The 19,429-nt window shown below is 39.0% G+C and overlaps 1 protein-coding gene across 7 annotated transcripts in view; it reads right to left on the bottom strand.

Moving 5' to 3' along the window:
- Positions 1-19,429, bottom strand: part of ARHGEF7 (Rho guanine nucleotide exchange factor 7) — a 202,919-nt gene that overhangs the window by 17,479 nt on the left and 166,011 nt on the right. For 4 of the 7 annotated variants that reach the window (XM_068268051.1, XM_068268052.1, XM_068268053.1 and 1 more), the window contains one exon: positions 13,946-14,122. The exons of the other annotated variants lie outside the window; for them this stretch is intronic. In XM_068268051.1, coding sequence (XP_068124152.1) covers positions 13,946-14,122 — 177 coding nt within the window. The remainder of the gene's footprint in view (positions 1-13,945; positions 14,123-19,429) is intronic. 7 annotated transcript variants of the gene reach the window in all.

Here is a 19,429-nt window from a genome sequence, read left to right as displayed (position 1 = left end):
TCTTCCAAACGTGTGTTAAAAATGACCATGCTGTAAATGGGGCTCCACAGCTGATGGTTTGTGACTGCACCCATACTCACGAGGGTTTAATGCAGAGGAGACAAGCACGGGCAATCTGCCAGAGGAGTCTCTTGCTTGAGAAGTCACCTTTTGAGCTAAATTTCATAGCTACCAAAATTCCCAGACCATTACCCAATTAAACACATTTGGGGCCACCTTCAATCAACATGTTAGCCGACCAGATCTATTGCAATGGACCCGTCAGCAACTGTTGGAGAAACAGATAATTACCTTTATCAACCATTCAACATCTTACTACGTCACTCTCATAGTGTGTGGCTACCATCTGTGCAGTTAGGTACTGTAACTCTGAATATCAGCAGGTGTTCATAATAAAGTGAATCAACTGTACCTAGATTGGCTGACTGTACGGCATTTGGATTAAGTTGGACACATAAGATGGAGGATGCCTGTACAGACTGACTGTTACCTGAAGTCTGTGCACACTTTTAATAATGAATGATAGTGAACACAATCTTTTGTCATTTGAGTGGTCATAACAGAATCCAGAAAGACTATGATTCAGGAGAGGTTTAAGCACAAATATTTGTCACTTGGCTCCGGTGCAACAATAATGCCTATGTATTTTGGGTCTTACACTTAAAAGTATAAATTAAACATTTTGTATACATAAACCGTATCTGTAGTAGTATTCTGCCAAAACATCTTAATATATCTTCACTATCCTTAGTCATTTAGTTGGAATCTACTGAAATGGACTCCGCTTCTGAAAGCATCAGCTAGTGTAGAAATTCAAGCAGTGTGCTGGTGTCTTGGGGTGCAGCATAAAAAAGGTGTTAATCTTACTTCTGGAATTGTGATAACTATTTATCCTGATAATAAATGGCCACAGGGTTTAAGCATGACTGCTGATCAAAACTGAAGAAAATAGCTGTAGAACGTACTGTAAAGCACAAGAACGTTTATTAGATCCCAAACATTTTTGTTAATGGACCACTAGCATGAAAAATTTAAAAAAATAATGAAAAAACATAAAAAAGTACATTTCTTCCAGTAAAATGCACTATAAATTACTTTCCACCTCTGTTGCTGTCACCTACAGTAGGTAGTAGACATTGGACAAAACTGACAAGATTTTGGATTAGTTTGTCTCCCTGTGGGATATTCTCAGTATTATGTTTATTCTTTATAAAAACACTTCCTGGTCTGTAGAAAGATGTCAGCCAGCTTCCCTCCTTGTTTGCACAACATCTTGGCAGATTGCCCGTGCAACTACCATTCAGTAAGTGCTTTTGTAAATCAAGAAATAACTGAGAATCCCCCATGAGGAGATAGGCTAAAACAAAACCAGATTTGTATGATTTTAACTACCCACGGTAAATGACAGCAATATCGGAGAAAAGTAATGTATAGCTCATGTTACTCTGGATGAAATGTACTTCTTATTTGTATAGATTTACATGTATTTTAAATTTTAAATGTTTTCACGATAGTGGTCCGTAAAATTCTTTATACTTTGGGAAAGCACCTTGCGCATCTTTTAGGTAAGATATCATCTCCACTAAACTTAGTCACTCTCCTAAATGCAATTATAATTGTACCAAAAACTAAGAAAATATGACAGATTTTAGTCGAAATAATCGGTAAAGACCACGAGATCCAAGGAACCATTGAGCCAAGATTTGATCTGACCATGCCAGATAATTGGAATTTTCTCAGATAATAACGAAGGCCTAAATAGATGTATAGGAGTTGGATTCTTCTGGCTAAATGAAACTAAAGCAAACCAAGAGTCTGCAATTCAAGATAATGTTTTTTAGTTTTTACAAATGAAATTTTGATACCTCTTTTTAATGGTCATTACAGAATATAGATCTGGGAGAACAGAATGAACTGTTGTGGAATTCACTCTACACAAGTAATAATTCACTTATGAAGGCACAGACTAGCAAAGGCAAAATTTATTTTAACTGTACATAACACAAACGCATTCTCGCTCACGTCGCTTATTTATATAAAACAAAAACTTCAATTTCATACTCAACCACAAGGCATATGTGTACTGTACAATACAACATTCAGAAATACATCTGCATTTTTATTTGTCATCTTAAGAAGTCAATGTCCTACCAGACATGGCTTATCCCTTCTGTAGATGAAATGCACAGGAAGTTACACCACTGAACACTGGGTAATGTGCTTGTCTCAGATACCAAAACATTTAACACAGAGATGAGCACTTAATAATGCATGAGAAATACAGTGTTACAAAGACCATTTCATTCAGGTGGGAAAGAATTTAGACCATTCTCTACCACTAACTTGGATCCAATGCCCTTGTTTTAATATAGAACTATGTACATGGATATATGTATATTTCTATGTATATATGTTACAGAATTGTATAAACAAATTGTTCACTAACTCACACAAAAATAGAACTGTTGAAGATTTTTCAAATAGTACATGTAAGTAAGTTCCTAAAAGAAAACAAAATGTAACAGTTCACAATAAGATGCACAGATACTTTTCAACGGAAAAAAAAGAAGTTAAAAGCACTTGTGTTTATTCAGTAAGGGTGTGTCAAAGTAGTCACCTTAAGAATCCAATCAGATTTTCACAGTAGTCACATGAGTGAAAGAATAATTCTGATTAGCAGCAAGAAATTAGTTACATCACTCTTAACATTACTGAATAAGACTGATAAACTCTCTCAAAAAGTCATACAGAACATAAATAAATAAAATGTAAAGTATACCACCCTTATATGATATTTCTTCCATGACATGTTAAAGTAAATCCAGTAGGATTCTATGCTAGTTATCATGGCATAGTTACACCCCCTCATTTCTCATCCCCTTATGCTGGCCACACAGATTTAAATGCAATCACCTTAATGGATATATAAACGTAAATCACAAAAACTTCTAGAGAAGTTGCTCATATTCTTTAAAAAGTTTGATTAAGCCAAATAAAAGAAAATCCAGCTTTCCCATTCAATAAAATGATCAAACTCTCAGTCACTCTCTCCACAGATTACTGTTATATTTTGCACAGACAAATACATTTAGAAAAGCAATTAGCTGGATAATGGCTTTACGTGTATGGCCAGCATAACGGTTTAAAAAAAAAAAATCGCGAGACAAACAGGTTTTTGATTTTGACACTGTGCCTGTTATTTAACATTAAAATGGTGTTCCCACAGGGTCACTTATGTGATGAGGTCTAGATACTTGGCTGGCTACAATTCAGACTACTTCCTACAAATATCTGCCAGTCTAGCAGCCACTAGGGACATTATGAAATAAATTACATACGGTACATTGCACATTAACCATTTTTTTCTCCATAATAGATTTGCAATTGCCTAGGCCCCTGGGCATTTCCAGTTCTGGCCGCAAGAGTTGACCTCTCAGTCGCAGAAAGAGAAAGTGGGTGGCGTCAGGAGTAGGGATGATCAAAGGTATGTAAATTCTTTTAAGTTGATGCTAATTTATGCAACTTTTGATGCAAATATATGCAGTTTAAAAACGGACCAACCAATTTAAACCCAAATTTCCATTTTTAAACTGCATATATTTGTATAAAAATTTGCATAATTTCAGAATCATTTGCATCGCATTGATCATCCCTAGTCAGGAGATGGTTCTGTGCTAGGGGAAAAAAAGTGTTGTTTACTAGTTTGGAAATGCCAATTCCCCTATCAGCTTCCTTTTATAAAGCATCAAATATGAATGCTGTGAATAAAGGCTTAGTCCTCTATTCACCTTTAATTATAAATAATAATAATAATAATAATACAAAAATTATACTGCAGGTAAAGAGACTTCAAGAGGTACAGAATACTTTCAGGTCCCAGTGCAAATCATGATTATTAACACTGCCAAAGGGTACAAAAGCTTTCAGAACATACACTACGAAAGTGAAAATGTAAAGCTAAATCTTCACACTCTATGGATGCCTAAATAATATAAAGGCATAAAGGGCACCTATCATCAAAAAGATACTATTAAAGCTTTACAAATTATATACAGAAGGTAGCCCCTGCAGCTGTGAGGGATACTAAATAATGGCAGCTTTCTCGAAATTTGCAAACACTGGACTGTATCATATGCGAAAGAAAGAAAATTTGTGCAATAATGGAAAATGTTCTTTGCATTTTTTTTTTAATACTTGACCATGGATCAAAGTATAACATTTATTTTCTGGCTACACTGGCTGAAACATTCTCAGTTTCAGCTGGCAAGAACCCTTATAGTAATACCGAATACACAATATCAATACTTTCAGAGTATCTGAACTGCAGGAAAACATTGATCAAGAGAAGAAAATCCTCTCTGTCCATTGTGAAATGTTTAGTAATAGACTCTATGGAGACTTCACACGCCTTCGTACTGTATACTGATACAAGCATACGGTGGTGTGAGAAGCAAGCAGTCAGTTTTTATTCATTTACAAGAATGTAGGAATTAGCCCACTAATTATTAATTCTGTGCCATGTTCAACCGAGTGTGTGTCCAACCGGGAATCTAAACAGTAAGCTTAAAGGTGGCCATTAACGATACGATCCTTCAATTGATTCTCTATTCAATCATAATATCGATGGTTCTGGCCCACTAACAGAAGTAAAATTGCTATCCAAATCGATCAGATTAATGGTATCGATCCAAAATTAATTTGCGATTACATTCAAATCATATAAATCGATTGTTTCAATAATTGTATCATTAATGGCCACCTTTAGGAGACGAAGCAAATGTAAATATTTGTGTTTTTTTTTCAAAGACATACCCAATGTGTAACTCATATTAATATTATGAAATAAATAAGCATGCTGTTGCATAGACACGTACTGTAGTCAGTTACAAGTCTCTGCAAAAAGGGCAGCTCATGTGCCATAGCCGTTAACCACTTCGGTCTATCTGGACAGATATATCCATCCAGATAGACTGCACAGCTGCTGCGGGGCTGCGTGCGCTCCCACCACCTTACCCGGCCCCTGAGATCAATGAATGGGAATACAGATCCCATTCATGGATCTATGTCCCCCTAAGAAAAAACGACGGCTTTCTCAGAAAAACCGAGATTTTTCTATGTCCCACATCACACGTTCTGTTCCTGCAAGCGAGATGGAAAATAAAAACTCACTGTGGCCATCTTGTGGCTAAATAGTAAAACTACACCTACATAATTTTTTTTATAATATACACAATAAATTTAATTTAAAATTCCGTTTACCTCCCCACTCCAAAAAACCCCAAATAAAATTTTTAATAAAAAAAAAAAATTACAATAAAAAAACAAAACAAAAAACAAATAGTTACCTAAGGGTCTGAACTTTAATATGCAAGTCAAGCGAGTGTATTCCTATACTTTTTAAAATTATAAGCTTGTAAATAGTGAGGGACGCAAATTGAAAAAATGCACCTTTATTTCCAAATAAAATATTGGCGCCATACATTACGATAGGGACCTAATTTAAATGGTATAATAATCGGGACAAATAAAATACGTGGGTTTTAATTATGATAGCATGTAGAATTTTACAGCTATAATGGCTGAAAACTGAGAAATAATGAATTTTTTCAATTTTTTCTTAATATTCCTGTTAAAATGCATTTAGAAAGCCTAATTGGTGGCGGAAAAAACAAGATATAGATCAATTAATTGTGATAAGTAGTGATAAAGTTATTGGCGAATGAATGGGAGGTGAACATTGCTCGGATGCATAAGGTGAAACGACACTGTAGGCTGAAGTGGTCAAAGGAATTCTTATGCCTAGTAAAAAAAATATATTTTTACTCACCTGGGGCCCCCTGTAGCTGTCCCGTGCCCTCGCAGTCACTCTCGAAACCTCCTGTCCCCCGACGCCAGCTACTTTAGATTTTGGCCGACAAGCTTGCTGCACCTGCACAGACCTGGCCACGCGTCTCCTTCACGTTCACGTCTGCAATAGCGCTATTGTGGACAGGAACGTGAAGAAGACTACACGTCGTCGGGCCTGTTGGTGAATCAAAAGGAGCTGGCGGCGAGGAACGGGAGGATCCGAGAGTGATTGCCAGGGGCACGCGACTGCTGCAGGGGGGCTAGTAGAAGCCCCAGGTGAGTAAAAATGTTTTTTTTTTTTTTTTTTTTTTAACAAGGCTTAAGTGTCCCTTTAAAAATAAGTAATCCTAGCAAGGACCCTTTCACACCGCCGTGTGGTGTGCACATGTGTATGACATGCATGGTAACATGAAAGTCCACTGACTTATGTTACCATTCACAGTAGAGAAAGTTTCCCTGCATAGTGATGTAATGCATCCAAGAACATCTTATTGCACGACACACACAATTTCCCGTCGGGGTAACTTGCTTTAGGCTTGAATCAGTGGCTCTAGCACGACTCCCACCACACATGCCGCGCATCAGTAGTGCATGCAGAAAATAGCATTTGTGCACAATTTGTGCACTCCAATGAGTTCTGGGTCACCATGAGCTTGCTGGTTAGTCTGTGCACAATTTGGCAAGTGTGAAAGTGCCCTAACAATTAATGTCAGCCAAGATGGATGTTCTAAAAGCTGGTAAATGTTAAGGAAAAAAAAAAAAAGACTGTGGAACTAATATACAACCTCTGCACTCTGGAAATAGTCAATGACTACTTATACATCTTAAGTGGCAAATAAAATACCATACTGAGGATACTGCTTTTTATCAAATTGCTGCAACTAATGAACCTACCACCTTTTTCGAGTGTTTGGAGAAAGTGGCTCAGTAGCTATACTTCTGCAGAAGACATGAAACTTCTACTAAATATGTTTTTTGTTAAATCTTTACAAATTCTCTGGAAATAAAGCATTATTACACTATTTCACGATATATTCATTTTCTAGCAGGTGTTTAGAAATTGTGAGCAAAAGTCACCTGTAATGGGGTAGTGCAAAACAACCACGATCATAAACAAAAAAATAGTATTTAGAAGAACGCTTTACATGAATACCATTAATGAGTCAAGTAAACTATGACTGGCCTTGTAGTTTTGCTTGCATCTCCTCTATACCTTGTAGAGTTTTATTACAACACATTCACTAGGAGGTTACCATAGTGAAATAAAAATACTGTTACGGAATGACAACTAACTGGCAAATACCCCCATCATGGATTAAAGCCAGTCACTAATTATAATGTGATGAATCGGTAGCAGTTCCAAGACATATGGGGCAAAATGGATAATCATTACAACAAACAAGCCCACAGCAACTAATCGCCTCTTACTAAACTAGGTTGATTAGCCAAAAAGCTGTTCTATTGCCATGAGTGAATGCACTCTACATAAAAACAGTACTCTCTGCATTGTTTTAAAGCAAACCTTGCTGTGAGGAAAACTATGCTGAATGCTGAAGCTCTTTGGAGAGTTCCAACAAAGCAGCCAATGGACACATTTCGTCGGTGAGAGGATTACCTATCAAAGTAGATGTAGATTAAATATTTTAGAAATGATATGATGGCCATATTAATGATCTACAAATATCTGGCCACAAGCTGCCAACATTAAAGCAAGCCTATAGAAAACTAGCTCTACAGTATATAGTAACTAATACTCCCTGTAGTGTAGACCAGGGCTTCCCAACACTGTCCCTCAAGTACCACCCACCAACAGTACATGTTTTTCAGAAAACCACAATCACAGGTGGGGTAATTAGTGTCTCAACAGAGCTGCTCAACTACCTCTGTGGATTGCCACAAAACATTTACTGAGGGCTGGTGCACACCGAGCGGCTTTTTCAGCGTTTTCAGATCCGCTTGGTCAATGTATCTCAATGGGGTGGTGCACACCAGAGCGGGAGGCGTTTTGCAGAAACTAATCCTCCCGGGGTGAGGCATTTTTTGGATTGCGGATGCGTTTCTGCCTCAATGTTAAGTATAGGAAAAACGCAAACCCCTCTGAAAAACGCCTGTTCAGAGCGGTTTTGCCGGCGTTTTTGTTACAGAAGCTGTTCAGTAACAGCTTTACTGTAACAATATATGAAATCTACTACACCAAAACCGCTACACAAAACCGCAAAACGCTAGCTGAAACGCTACAGAAAATTAAGAAAAAGCGTTTCAAAATCTGCTAGCATTTTGCGGATCTGCTAGCGGTTTTTGGTGTGCACCAGGCCTGATACTTGAGGAGAGGGTAGGGAAGTCCTGGTTTAGACCTTGGCTTAGTTTGGGGCAGGAAGAGTCAGATTTACATTACCATGAAAAAGACACCTAATAGTTGAAGACAGAAATAAAACACTAAAGAATATCATGCTCACTGGAAAGCTTCTACAACTGTATTCCCTCCACACAAGCAGAATTTAAAGGATAAAAGTCAGATAAGACAAGAACTATCATAAAGCAAAGGAAGTGTTGTACCTATGTTAAAAGTCTAATCATTTAAACAGATACTATTTCATACCTTTTGTCTATGAACATTTTTAGAATTATGCCAATTTAATTAAGTGCAACAGACGAGATATACAGAACAGTGAAATTTAAGGAGAAGAACTTTAAACATTGTGACTACAATCTTTGCAATATGTATACTAAATACAGCTAGCTTCACTGAGTTATGGAATCAAGACAGCAAAGCCCAATGTATTAAACTGTAAAGTCTGACATAAAATTTCAACAAATTCAGCAATATGGCAAACTTCATTAATTGGCTCCACTGAGGAATGATATGTACTGGAATTGTGCCAGGGTAGATGTTGCACATAGAGACAAAACTCATCAGTATACTAGAAGCACAGTGCTTTCCTGTGCCATTTTGACATATACAAGTGTTGAAGCAATAAAAGGACTCAAAAAGATCAGTAGCAAATGTTTTTAGCTAAAAGTTGGTGTAATTAGAGCAAATCTAAAAATGTCCACTTTGAAACATCTATATGCATGCCTACCTAAGCAGAGTTACACTAAAATAAAGGTACAGTAAAAGGCAGGGGGGGTGCCTGACCAGCCTTGAGTGCCAGGTACAATAAGGTGCAGCACACTGCCCATTACAGGGCATAGTGCTCAGCCATGAAACAGATCAATAAGCTGAAAAGAGGCTTGCTGCACTATGATAGGTATGTTAAGTATTAGGCAGTTTAGCTTTTCAGTTTAGAGCCATTTTAGGGGGGTACCAAACACACACAATTGTGTTTTTTCATTCATTATACACAATTTTGTTACATAACCAGCCTTAAAAGGTTTAGTAGGGCACTTGGATTGAACTGCAACAAAAATGGAGCATTTTTTTAAGGACAGCCAATTGAAGATGAAACCTGACTGGTTGCCAGACAGGACTATTATGACCATCTGTGTTGCACAAGCCATTTGTAAGTAGCAGTGTCACTTGAAATGGCATGCTTTCATTTTTATTTGCAGCCAGTTTTTGATGTTATAACATACACATACGTTATGTTCAAACACCACAGCACCAGTACACAGTCTACTTTACAGAACCACTACCCACCTAAATACATTTTGGGCTGATGTTTTCCATACTATTTCAAAAGCTTGGCATATACCATTAAGCCTAATCCCTGAGTTCAGTATATTTGGTATACAACCTGTAGATAATTGGTCAATTAGTTCTAATTTTTTTTTCTGAAAAAGACCCTGTTTTTAGCCAGGAAGGTGAGATTTTTGGGTTGGATGTCACCAAGACCCCTTCACGTTTCTGAATGGATCAAGTGTCAATTTGAAAAGGTTTTATATAAGAGTAAAAGGCACTCTTACAAATTCCATATGACTTAAGACACTTGGCTTCAGTCAACCTACGCAGTTCCTTCTTAACTTAATCCCATTGCTCAATTTACTGGCCAAGTCTCAAGAAACAGTTAAATTGTAGCACCTTGGGAAAATGCAGAGCTAAAGAGCACCAGAAGACTATGCCTCGTTTTCATGAGCCTAGGCTTATATTTCCAGCGCTCCCACCGACCACTTTCTTTCAAGACATGCTTACAATCATCTTTCTTAGGATCTGTTTTATATATTCTTATCTCTGCAGTGAAATGTTTCAAAATTATTGCAATAAATAATATCCAAATGGGATAAATAAAATTTAAAGACTTTCTGGTTGAGTTAAACATTCACAGTTGACTGAAAACTGAATTGGAAAGCTATTTTGGGCCACGCAGGTTATGTGAAGTAGTGTATGCTTAGAGGCGTTTAAAAAAAATAAATAAAAACCAACAATTGAGCCACTTGCATATGCTGTGTCTCTGGCCCCTTAAAGGGAACCCGAGGTGAGAGGAAGATGTAGGCTGACCTGTTTATTTCCTTTTAAATGATGCACTTTGACTGACTGTCCTGCTGATCCTCTGCCTTTAATACTTTAAGTCGTAGACCCTGAGAAAGCATGCAGATCAGAGATCTATGACAAATCTGACAAGATTAGCTGCATGCTTTTTTCAGGTGAGTGATTTAGACTCTACAGACCAGAAAGATCAGCAGGAAAGCCAGGTAACTGATATTGTTTGAGGCTGCTTTCACAGTGGGACGTTCCAGGCGCAAGTTAGAGCAGCCTGTAACGCAGCCCAACTCACAGTAATGAAAAATCAATGTGCTGTTCACAGTGCCCACGTTGCATTACATTGTAACGCTGCACGTTCTATGAAAGTGCAGCATGCTGTGCGTTATACGCAGTTTTAGCCGCGTTAGACTGTTTGCACATGCTCAGTAATGTTGTTTTTTGTGTGCAGGAGAGGAGGGGAGAGTCCGCTATTTTGCCTAGCCACATGGCTAATTAATATTCACTGCACTGCAATGCCGGTTCTCTTCCTGCTAGTAATGATTAATAAGAATCATTCTCTGGCTGCTAGCAATGATTCATATGAATCATTCTCTTCCTGCTAGCAATGATTCATATGAATCATTCTCGGTTCTCTGTCTGCTAGCAATGATTCATATGAATCAAACTCTTCCTGCTTGCAATGATTCATATTAATCATTCTCGGTTCTCTGCTTGCTACCAATGATTCATATGAATCATTGCCAGTTCTATCAAACGAAAACGTGGCGCACTAAGAGCCGCATAACGCGGCTCTATGTAGCGTCCACCTTTAGCGCAACCATGCGTTGCGTTAGGGGAACGTTATGCGACCTTAACGTCCCCTGCAACGCAATGTCCCACTGTGTAAGAGCCCTAAAAGGAAGTAAATATGGCAGTTTCCATTGGCCTAAAACTTTGGGTTCCTTTTAAGGACCAGAGATCACTGTGATTGGCTCACAGAGATCACAAGGTCAGGAGCAAATTAAATTTACTCCTGTCCGAGAGACGGAGCTCTGCTGTCAGCGTGGCAGCACAGCGAGCAGGATGCAGCGTCGCGGCATCGACGTGAACGGAATCAGCGGGCGCAAAGTTTGTGGAACGTGAAATCTACGCCCTGGCAGGGATAAGCAGACATAATTGGGGCGTAACTTTCAACTACCACCGTCCAGAATTGGTTAAATGTAAACCTAAATATACTTGAAAAGTATTAACTAGCTTAACCTCCTTGCCGGTTATCCCGAGCTCAGCTCGGGGTAACCTGCGCAGGAGGATTTCTCAGTCCCCGCTGGGCCGATTTCTATCAAATAAAAAGGAGCACATGCAGCCGGCACTTTGCCAGCCGCGTGTGCTACCTGATCGCCGCCGCAGCGCCACGTGCAGCGGCGAAAGAGGGTCCCCCCCAGCCGCCCGAGCCCAGCGCAGCCGGAACAAACAGTTCCGGCCAGTGCTAAGGGCTGGATCGGAGGCGGCTGACGTCCATGACGTCACTCCGCTCGTCGCCATGGCGACGAGGACAGCGAAACAAGGATGGCCGCTCGTTGCGGCCTTCCTTGTTACTTCTGATCGCCGGAGGCGATCAGAAGTGCGCATACGGAGCGCCCTCTAGTGGGCTTTCATGCAGCCAACTTTCAGTTGGCTGCATGAAATATTTTTTTTTTTATAAAAAAAAAACCCTCCTGCAGCCGCCCTGGCGATCTTAATAGAACGCCAGGGAGGTTAAGTGAATGGACCAAGATGAGATCAACATGTATACTGTATATATCACTAAGGGCACATTCACACTGCAGGAAAAGACACAGCATTTTCTGGAACGCAGGACCTGCTACATTTTTTCACAACTATTTTACACCGCAACGGAAGCCTATGAGAGCAAACTGTGTCTGTTCCAGCTGATTGCCACATGCAAAACACTGACACATCTGTCCAGTGGATTTAGTTTTGCCGCCCCTGGCACTCACCGTTTGGTCCAAAGCAGATCAGAGCCCAGCAGAAGCATGGGACACCATGACAAAGCAGACAGATGGAGACACGAATGCAGCGGATGCAAAACTACAGGTATGTGAATGACACCAGTGCATCCTGAGCGGATGCGGTTAGCTCTCTGTTTCTGCATCTGCTGCGTTCGTGGTGCAGCATGAACAAGGCCTAAATCCAACTTTGAACTTGCCCATTTCCCTTTTTTCTATTTTGTTTGAAAAGGAATAATACTTTGCTGCTATAAATCCCCGTTCCTATCCAGACACATGGAGCACAGATTTCTATGCTGTAGCATAGTTCTTAACCTTCTGGGGACTGCGGCAAGTAAACGTGGCTGCCTAACTCTGATGCGGCGTATGGTTTACGCCACCTGCAGCATATGATTTATGCCGGCGCTCCCGCCACGATCGTGCGCACCCGAGAGGGAAGATTAAGCCAACAGCTGACATCTCCCCTCACTGAGCAGTATCCATAGCAATTGGCTCCTGTTCACTATGATCGCTTGTCGATCGTAGTGATCACTGTTGAGCAGCCAATAACAGCTGAGTTAGTGGTAGCACATGCACGATATTGCAGTGGAAGTATGTGAAGTCATTAAATCTATGCCATCTTCCACGAAAGTCTTGAAAACGCGAAAATGAAGGTACTTTCATTTCTTCCTTTCATTTGTTGTCCCATTACCACAGCATCAGCAACATAGGAGATGGGAAAAGATTTTTGTCCTATAGATGTATTGCAAGACCTGCTTGTAAAATAATCTGGCTCAAGACTGATGCTTATTCCCATCCTAAACCTGTGAGTGTGCTGGAAGTGGGTAAAAGCTAAGACTGCGCATGCGCAAGTGCCTGGCTGAGAGCTCCAGTCCTCCTACACTCTTTTTACTAAAATCCCTTTCTAATAAGTATTTTTGCTTGGCAGCACTGCGCAGAGGATTATGGCATGTTCCTTCAAAACCAGAAATAATTTAAATACTGCAAAATATATACATCCATCTCAAAATATAACAAAAAGAACCGACAAAACTAAAATGATGCTACAGCTGACACGATATTTAGTTGCTTCCGAGTATGCTCAAGCTTCAAGTGCTGTATTATTACCAACTGCCAGCTGTGTAAATGCTACTTGCTGCCAATCACCTGGTGGGTGCAGCGGGGACTTCCAATACAACTGCTTAGCCTTCACAACTAGCAGAATATGAAGTCTCTCTATACAAAATTATATATTCACAACAGCTCCTCACGAATCTGTAGGATTACATTTTTGTCAAATTATAAAAGTGCACAAACAATTATTACTTCAAAAGAAACATCAAAGACAGAATGCTTCAACTGCCATTGTAAAAAAAAATAAAATAAAAATAAAAACACCTCACATTCTCTTACATAAAACTAAACTAAACTCACTGCAAGCATTACAAGAGTGTGAGGTATATTTCCAATGTACATTTTTCTATTGTAGACAGACATACTGCATGTTATTTTTCTTTGACTTGGGGGAAAAAAAAGAACCTGGATCCACACATATAAAGTAACTACTTCAATGTTTAAAACATTACATTAAAGGGGACATAAAACACAAGTAAACATCTAAGAAAAAAAGTAGGTTGTGGTATAACATTTTGTTAAGAAAAGAGTTTAGAAGTGCATTAGTTCTGGTGAGAGATATATGAGCAACAGCTCTTACGAGAAGTAGACCCCATTCTGTAATTATGGGCTGTCCATATACTGTCATAGTCAGAGTCTTCGGAGAGGTCTGAAGGCTCCAAACGAGAAAGACTACTGCGACGACCCAAGGAGTCTAGACTTGATTGGTCATCATCAGCCAAGACGTGATTATGCATCAGGTCAGTGCCTTGCCATGCTAAGGATGATGTATGGGTTGAAATGAAATGGCAATGGGGGGGGGGGGGGAGGCAAAGATGGAAGGAAAGAACAAAAGAGGAACAGAAAAGGACAGGAAAAAAGCCACAACCAAAACATTAACATGAAACAAAACAAAAAGCAAAAGGAGGGGTGATGGGAAGAGAGGAAAAAAAGAAAATATTGTTAAAAAAGGAGAACAAAGCTTTGTCGATTTCATTAGTCACTTGTTCATGAGATAAGACGAAGCAGCCAGGAGGAAATATAAACTACTCTAGCATGTAAATGCATTTTGTAAGACTGCATTGACTGTGGCTCCAAAATGCATTCTGGGAAAGGGTTCATGCCTATTCCAGAGGTCTCAGCTTAGTGTTACAGCTTCTTCATAGACTAGCATGGCACATTACAGAACAAAAAGGAGCAATGAATCAAGCAAAATAAAAAGAAGTTCCTAAAAACTACTGTCTTCATGGAAGTCAATTGCATGTAAGTCGGGACTATTCATGTTGCAATATTATTTCAATTGTCTAGACTGACTAATTTAGTAACAGTCGACATAAGACTATAGTGTACCTATATCCAAATCTAGTACAGTTATTCAATATACAATTATATTATACATTTTTATTATAATGCATAGTTTTGTTTTGTTTTTTTTAAAGTCCATTTTTAAGATGAAATGGTCAAAGTGATGAGACATTTTTCCATAGTCTAAATACATAGAAAAATATCAATCAATGCAAAATGTACTATTTAGCTTAGCACTAAAATAAAATTAAACTAATTTATCCTGGTTTTACAATCTACAAATTATTCCACCAGTCTGCATACCCACTGCACAATTTATAACAGATCATATAAAACATATTATATAGTAGATAAATGGACTATAACTTGAACAAAGCAGTTCCTTTGTGCAGGCTGGCATTAGGACTATGCCCGCTCCCTGACTGTGAATGTATTCTGTGACCATGAAGGTGGCATAATACAAGAAGTGGATAAGGTACTGTCAGCTGTCCACAAGTTCATAAATAGCCAGCTGCAGGTGGAGAAGGAGTGTAAATGTAAGAAAGCGGATGTAGAGGTGAGTAATTATATTATTTCCTCGGAATAGGCAGTTTAATTAAAAAAAGAACAACCCTCATTTGAGGACCATGCAGGATACCTTCTTCATAGAAATAAGCAAAATAAGTGTTCAGCAAAGACCAGGTCAGTTGGTCCACTCAATAGACTGTTGCAACTATACGAAAGACAAGTGTGCCACCGGAGGTGGTAATTAGCAACTAAACGTATTGTTTGTTTTGTTTAAAGAAGGGATCAAGCATAGCTCCAAAATAAAGTGTTGCGGCTTCTGAAATGAAACAACCTATTCTGAAAATGTAATACTGAAGCTGTGCCACCCTGAGTTTATCTGGGAGGTGTCAACCACCCACTTTCACATATGACTGGTACACCACAGGGCAAGCCGGACATACAGCTGGTTATCAGCTTAAGAAAGCTGTTACAACTCTCAAAAAAAACTGGGCACACCTATAAAAAACTGTAATTACCTCTTCTGCATTATTTTACAGTCAACCTTATTCAATAAACAGTTCCAGGAGCAAAGAGCAATCGTTCAAGACTACATATTAGAATTCAGCTTACTGAAGTCACAGTGGCTAATAACTGTACGGTACGGTACTCCTTTGCGCACTGTGGTCAGAATCTTGCCCCTTGAATGGTTTTGAATAACCTTGAGTAGCCAGTTCATACGTACTAAGATCTAAATTCATTGAAATATAAATAAAATAGCAAAATGTGGATTATTCCAGTGCTTGGTTAAGGTGGAACAGTTTAAATCAACCTGCACTGCATTAACTGCATCGTGACGAGATGCCCATCTACTTAAAGCGGATCCGAGATGAAAAACTATAACAAGTAACTTGTCTATATATCTTATCTAAAGTTTAGATAGTTTACACAGCAAATCTAGCTGCGAACAGCTTTAATAGAATATGATTATTTCTTCCTGTGATACAATGACAGCAGCCATGTTGTTTGTAAACATTACACAGAGGCAGGCTTATCTGCATGTTGAGCAAAAAAACCTAATTCCCCCCTCCCCTCTGTCTCTGAAATCTCTGGCTAGTAATACCTCCCCCTCCTCCTGCCCAGACTGAGCTCCCATGAGCCCTTGCTACTGTCTGAAAGTGCCTTGGCTCTCTGAAAACCTGTGGGCATGGCTTGTGTAGTTTATAGGGAATTCGAGTATTCAAACAAAAAAGTATTTGGCTTGAGGAATGCGCTATAAACAATAGGAAAGGAACACAATTATGCAATGAGTAAAAGTTGATCTCGGATCCACTTTAAGTGAAGCAAATCCATGCCCCATTGCAAACCAGCAATGTGCTGGGTAGCACGCATGGCTGTAATCGTACCTATGCACTAACTCCTATGACAGCAACCTATACTGTAACAGACCGCGAATTGGCTTCTCCCAGTATCAGCATGCAATAGACTGGCTGCAATGCTTGCCATGGTGCAAGCTTCCAGCAGCCAGGAGAATATAATTTGAAGCCAAAGTCAATGTTTCGAACATAACTACTCTTAACAAGATGGCACCAGAAAGAGATACAGAGGTTGAAAAGGACATCTCAGCCATCAAGGAGCAGGGAAAAAGGTGTAAAACAAGAAGGGTAAGCAGCATAATGGAAAGGCTTGAATTAAATATGAAGGCTTTTTGTTCCCGAGATTGCTACAATTACTTGTGAAAATTAATCAATCATCATCTGAAAAGCGCATGAGAAAAGCTGTATCGGGAGTGACAGTTAAGCAGGTTACCAGGAAGTAGTAACAGAAGAGAAAGTGCTGTTTACTGCAGTCATGAAAAACGTAGGTGGAGGGCTGTGCTCCCTTTATGGTGATACAACAGAGACATCTGAACTTACCTGCTGTACAACAGTACTGAAAAGTAAACACTTCCATCCTACCAGTCATAAGAAAAACAGATTCATTTAAAATAATTGCTACTGAGATTTTGAACACAACACTGTGCAATAAATGTTTAACTTTAAAGCAACTTGTGCCCCATTCTTAAACCGAGTCTCCCAACTATAAAATGACTTTATTGCTGTATACTTCTTTCCCGGATTCAATAACACTGCAAAATACGCCAGATTATTATTTCAGCCCAACTTTGTAATAGAAAATATTAAAGACTACATGCTTCAAATATGCATGCGCTAAATATTCTCCACATTTCCGACTTTAGAACAGATTCGGGTTAAGAATGAACCTACAGTTCCTATCTTGTTTGTTAACCGGGGACTACCTGTACTTCTTTTTCGATCTCAGAGTGCTGTAAAGTTATTTTAAGCAGAAGATTTAGGATTCATCTTCTAGGAGAAAACGTTGGAGAAAAAGTGAATTGAATAAGGACCATGGATCCTTATTGAATTCACATTTTTACTCTTAAGTTTTTTTTTCCACGAGATATTTTTTCATCTTCTGTTTAAAATAACTAACACTCTGGAATTGGAAAAACACCAAAAAGTTGTGAAAAAGTACTGTCAAAATTATTCTATTTTCTTGCTTTCCGGTGGCTTAACCCCCTGGACATTATGATTATTTCCAGATTTAAGGTCTAAAAGCCATAACATTTTTAGACCCTAAAAACAAGAAGAAAAACATACCTCAGAGAGGTCTGCAGCAGCTCCTGCATGAAACTCACTCAGGCACGGTATTACCACCCTGTTATTCGGCTTTGCTTCCCGAGCCTGACTTAGAATTAATGGTAAGGAGGTTAAAAGGCATTTTATCGAGAAATTCCCTTATTCAATTCACTTTTTCTCATCTTTCATCTTCTGTTGAAAATAACTTTGCAGCACTGTGCAATCGAAAAGTACCAAAATGTAGGTGAAATAATACTGTCAAAAGTATCTTACTGCTTACCAGGGATGAGCAATAGATGAATTCCGAATAGGTTTTATTCGAAATTCATTCAGGTAATTGGCACACCTGAGCGGCGGGGGGCGGAGGAAAGGAGGAAGTGCGGTAGTTACGTGACCGTGAATTGAAATATTCGGAATTCATCCGTTGCCCATCCCTGCTGCTTACTGGTGGTATAAAAGGCACTTTATAGATAGGTTGTTAAAATATCAACTAGGAAAAAAAGTGAATTGAATAAGGTCCCATGAGCGCACATTTTAACGTGTGTGTGCTATGATAGGTTTACAGTTGCTCATTATAATGCGTGGGATGCATGATAAATCATGAGCAGCATTACAAAAAGGTTCAGGATATAAAAGCTGTCATTGCCAATCAAAATTGCTACGTCCTAATCACTCTGCATTAAATCTCTCTTAAATCAATGACTCAGTACAGGTATGCAGATAAGGGTTCCTAACTTCACCTCTGCCTAGACTAGCTGAAAGATTGCCATCCTGCTATATCTAAGTATTCAGCACTGGCCCATAACTCCCCCTTACAATCCCACCCCCAAGGAACATTTATACAGTTCATATGGATAGCAGAATTTGTTGTTCATCAGTTAATAACCATCCAAAGTTTAAGCTACTTCTACACTTTAAACCGTCCGTCCTAAGGTCCAAGACTTTAAAGATTAGCCATTTCTGTAGCTGCTAGGGCAATACGTTTCCCAGCCTTCAGTGTATATGTTAAATCGACATAGGAAGAAGAGTGTAGCCGACATCATTTAACAGTACTGCCTTCTAGCATAGCTCCCAACTGTCCCTTTTTCGGAGGGACAGTCCCTCTTTGGGAGCCCTGTCCCTCTGTCCCTTTTTCCTCCTCATTTGTCCCTCTTTCAGGACTTTGTCCCTCTTTCTATGTAAATATATATATTTCTATACTAAAAATGTGTTTGATTGACTCTAAACTTTATTACCAACCTTTAAATTGATATATTACTAATTTTAAAATGTTACTATGAAGGAAAATGAACCAGGATAGAAAGGACCACTGTGGTTTGAATTATAAAACAACATATGTTTCTTATGAAATCTTTATGGTATGCGCGACTAGAGGTGTGGCGAGGGCGTGGCCAGGGGTGTGGCAGGGGCATGGCTTAAGTGTCCCTTTTTCTCATCTCAAAAAGTTGGGAGGTATGCTTCTAGTTTGTCAACCTGTTGTGCTGCCTGGTTGGCCAATCCCATCTATTGGTATAATTGTCCTAGGAGAGCTACACCATAACAGTTTACAGGTAAATAACATTGTCAACTTAACAGCTTAATACTTAAAAGAATTCAATTTACTGCTTTAGTTAACCGTAACTGAAAACTTCATCATTTTCATTTACCGTATTTTTTGG

This window comes from Hyperolius riggenbachi, chromosome 2, assembly GCF_040937935.1.
Source record: "Hyperolius riggenbachi isolate aHypRig1 chromosome 2, aHypRig1.pri, whole genome shotgun sequence".
NCBI lineage: Eukaryota > Metazoa > Chordata > Amphibia > Anura > Hyperoliidae > Hyperolius > Hyperolius riggenbachi.
This window is presented reverse-complemented; position numbering and strand designations above follow the sequence as displayed.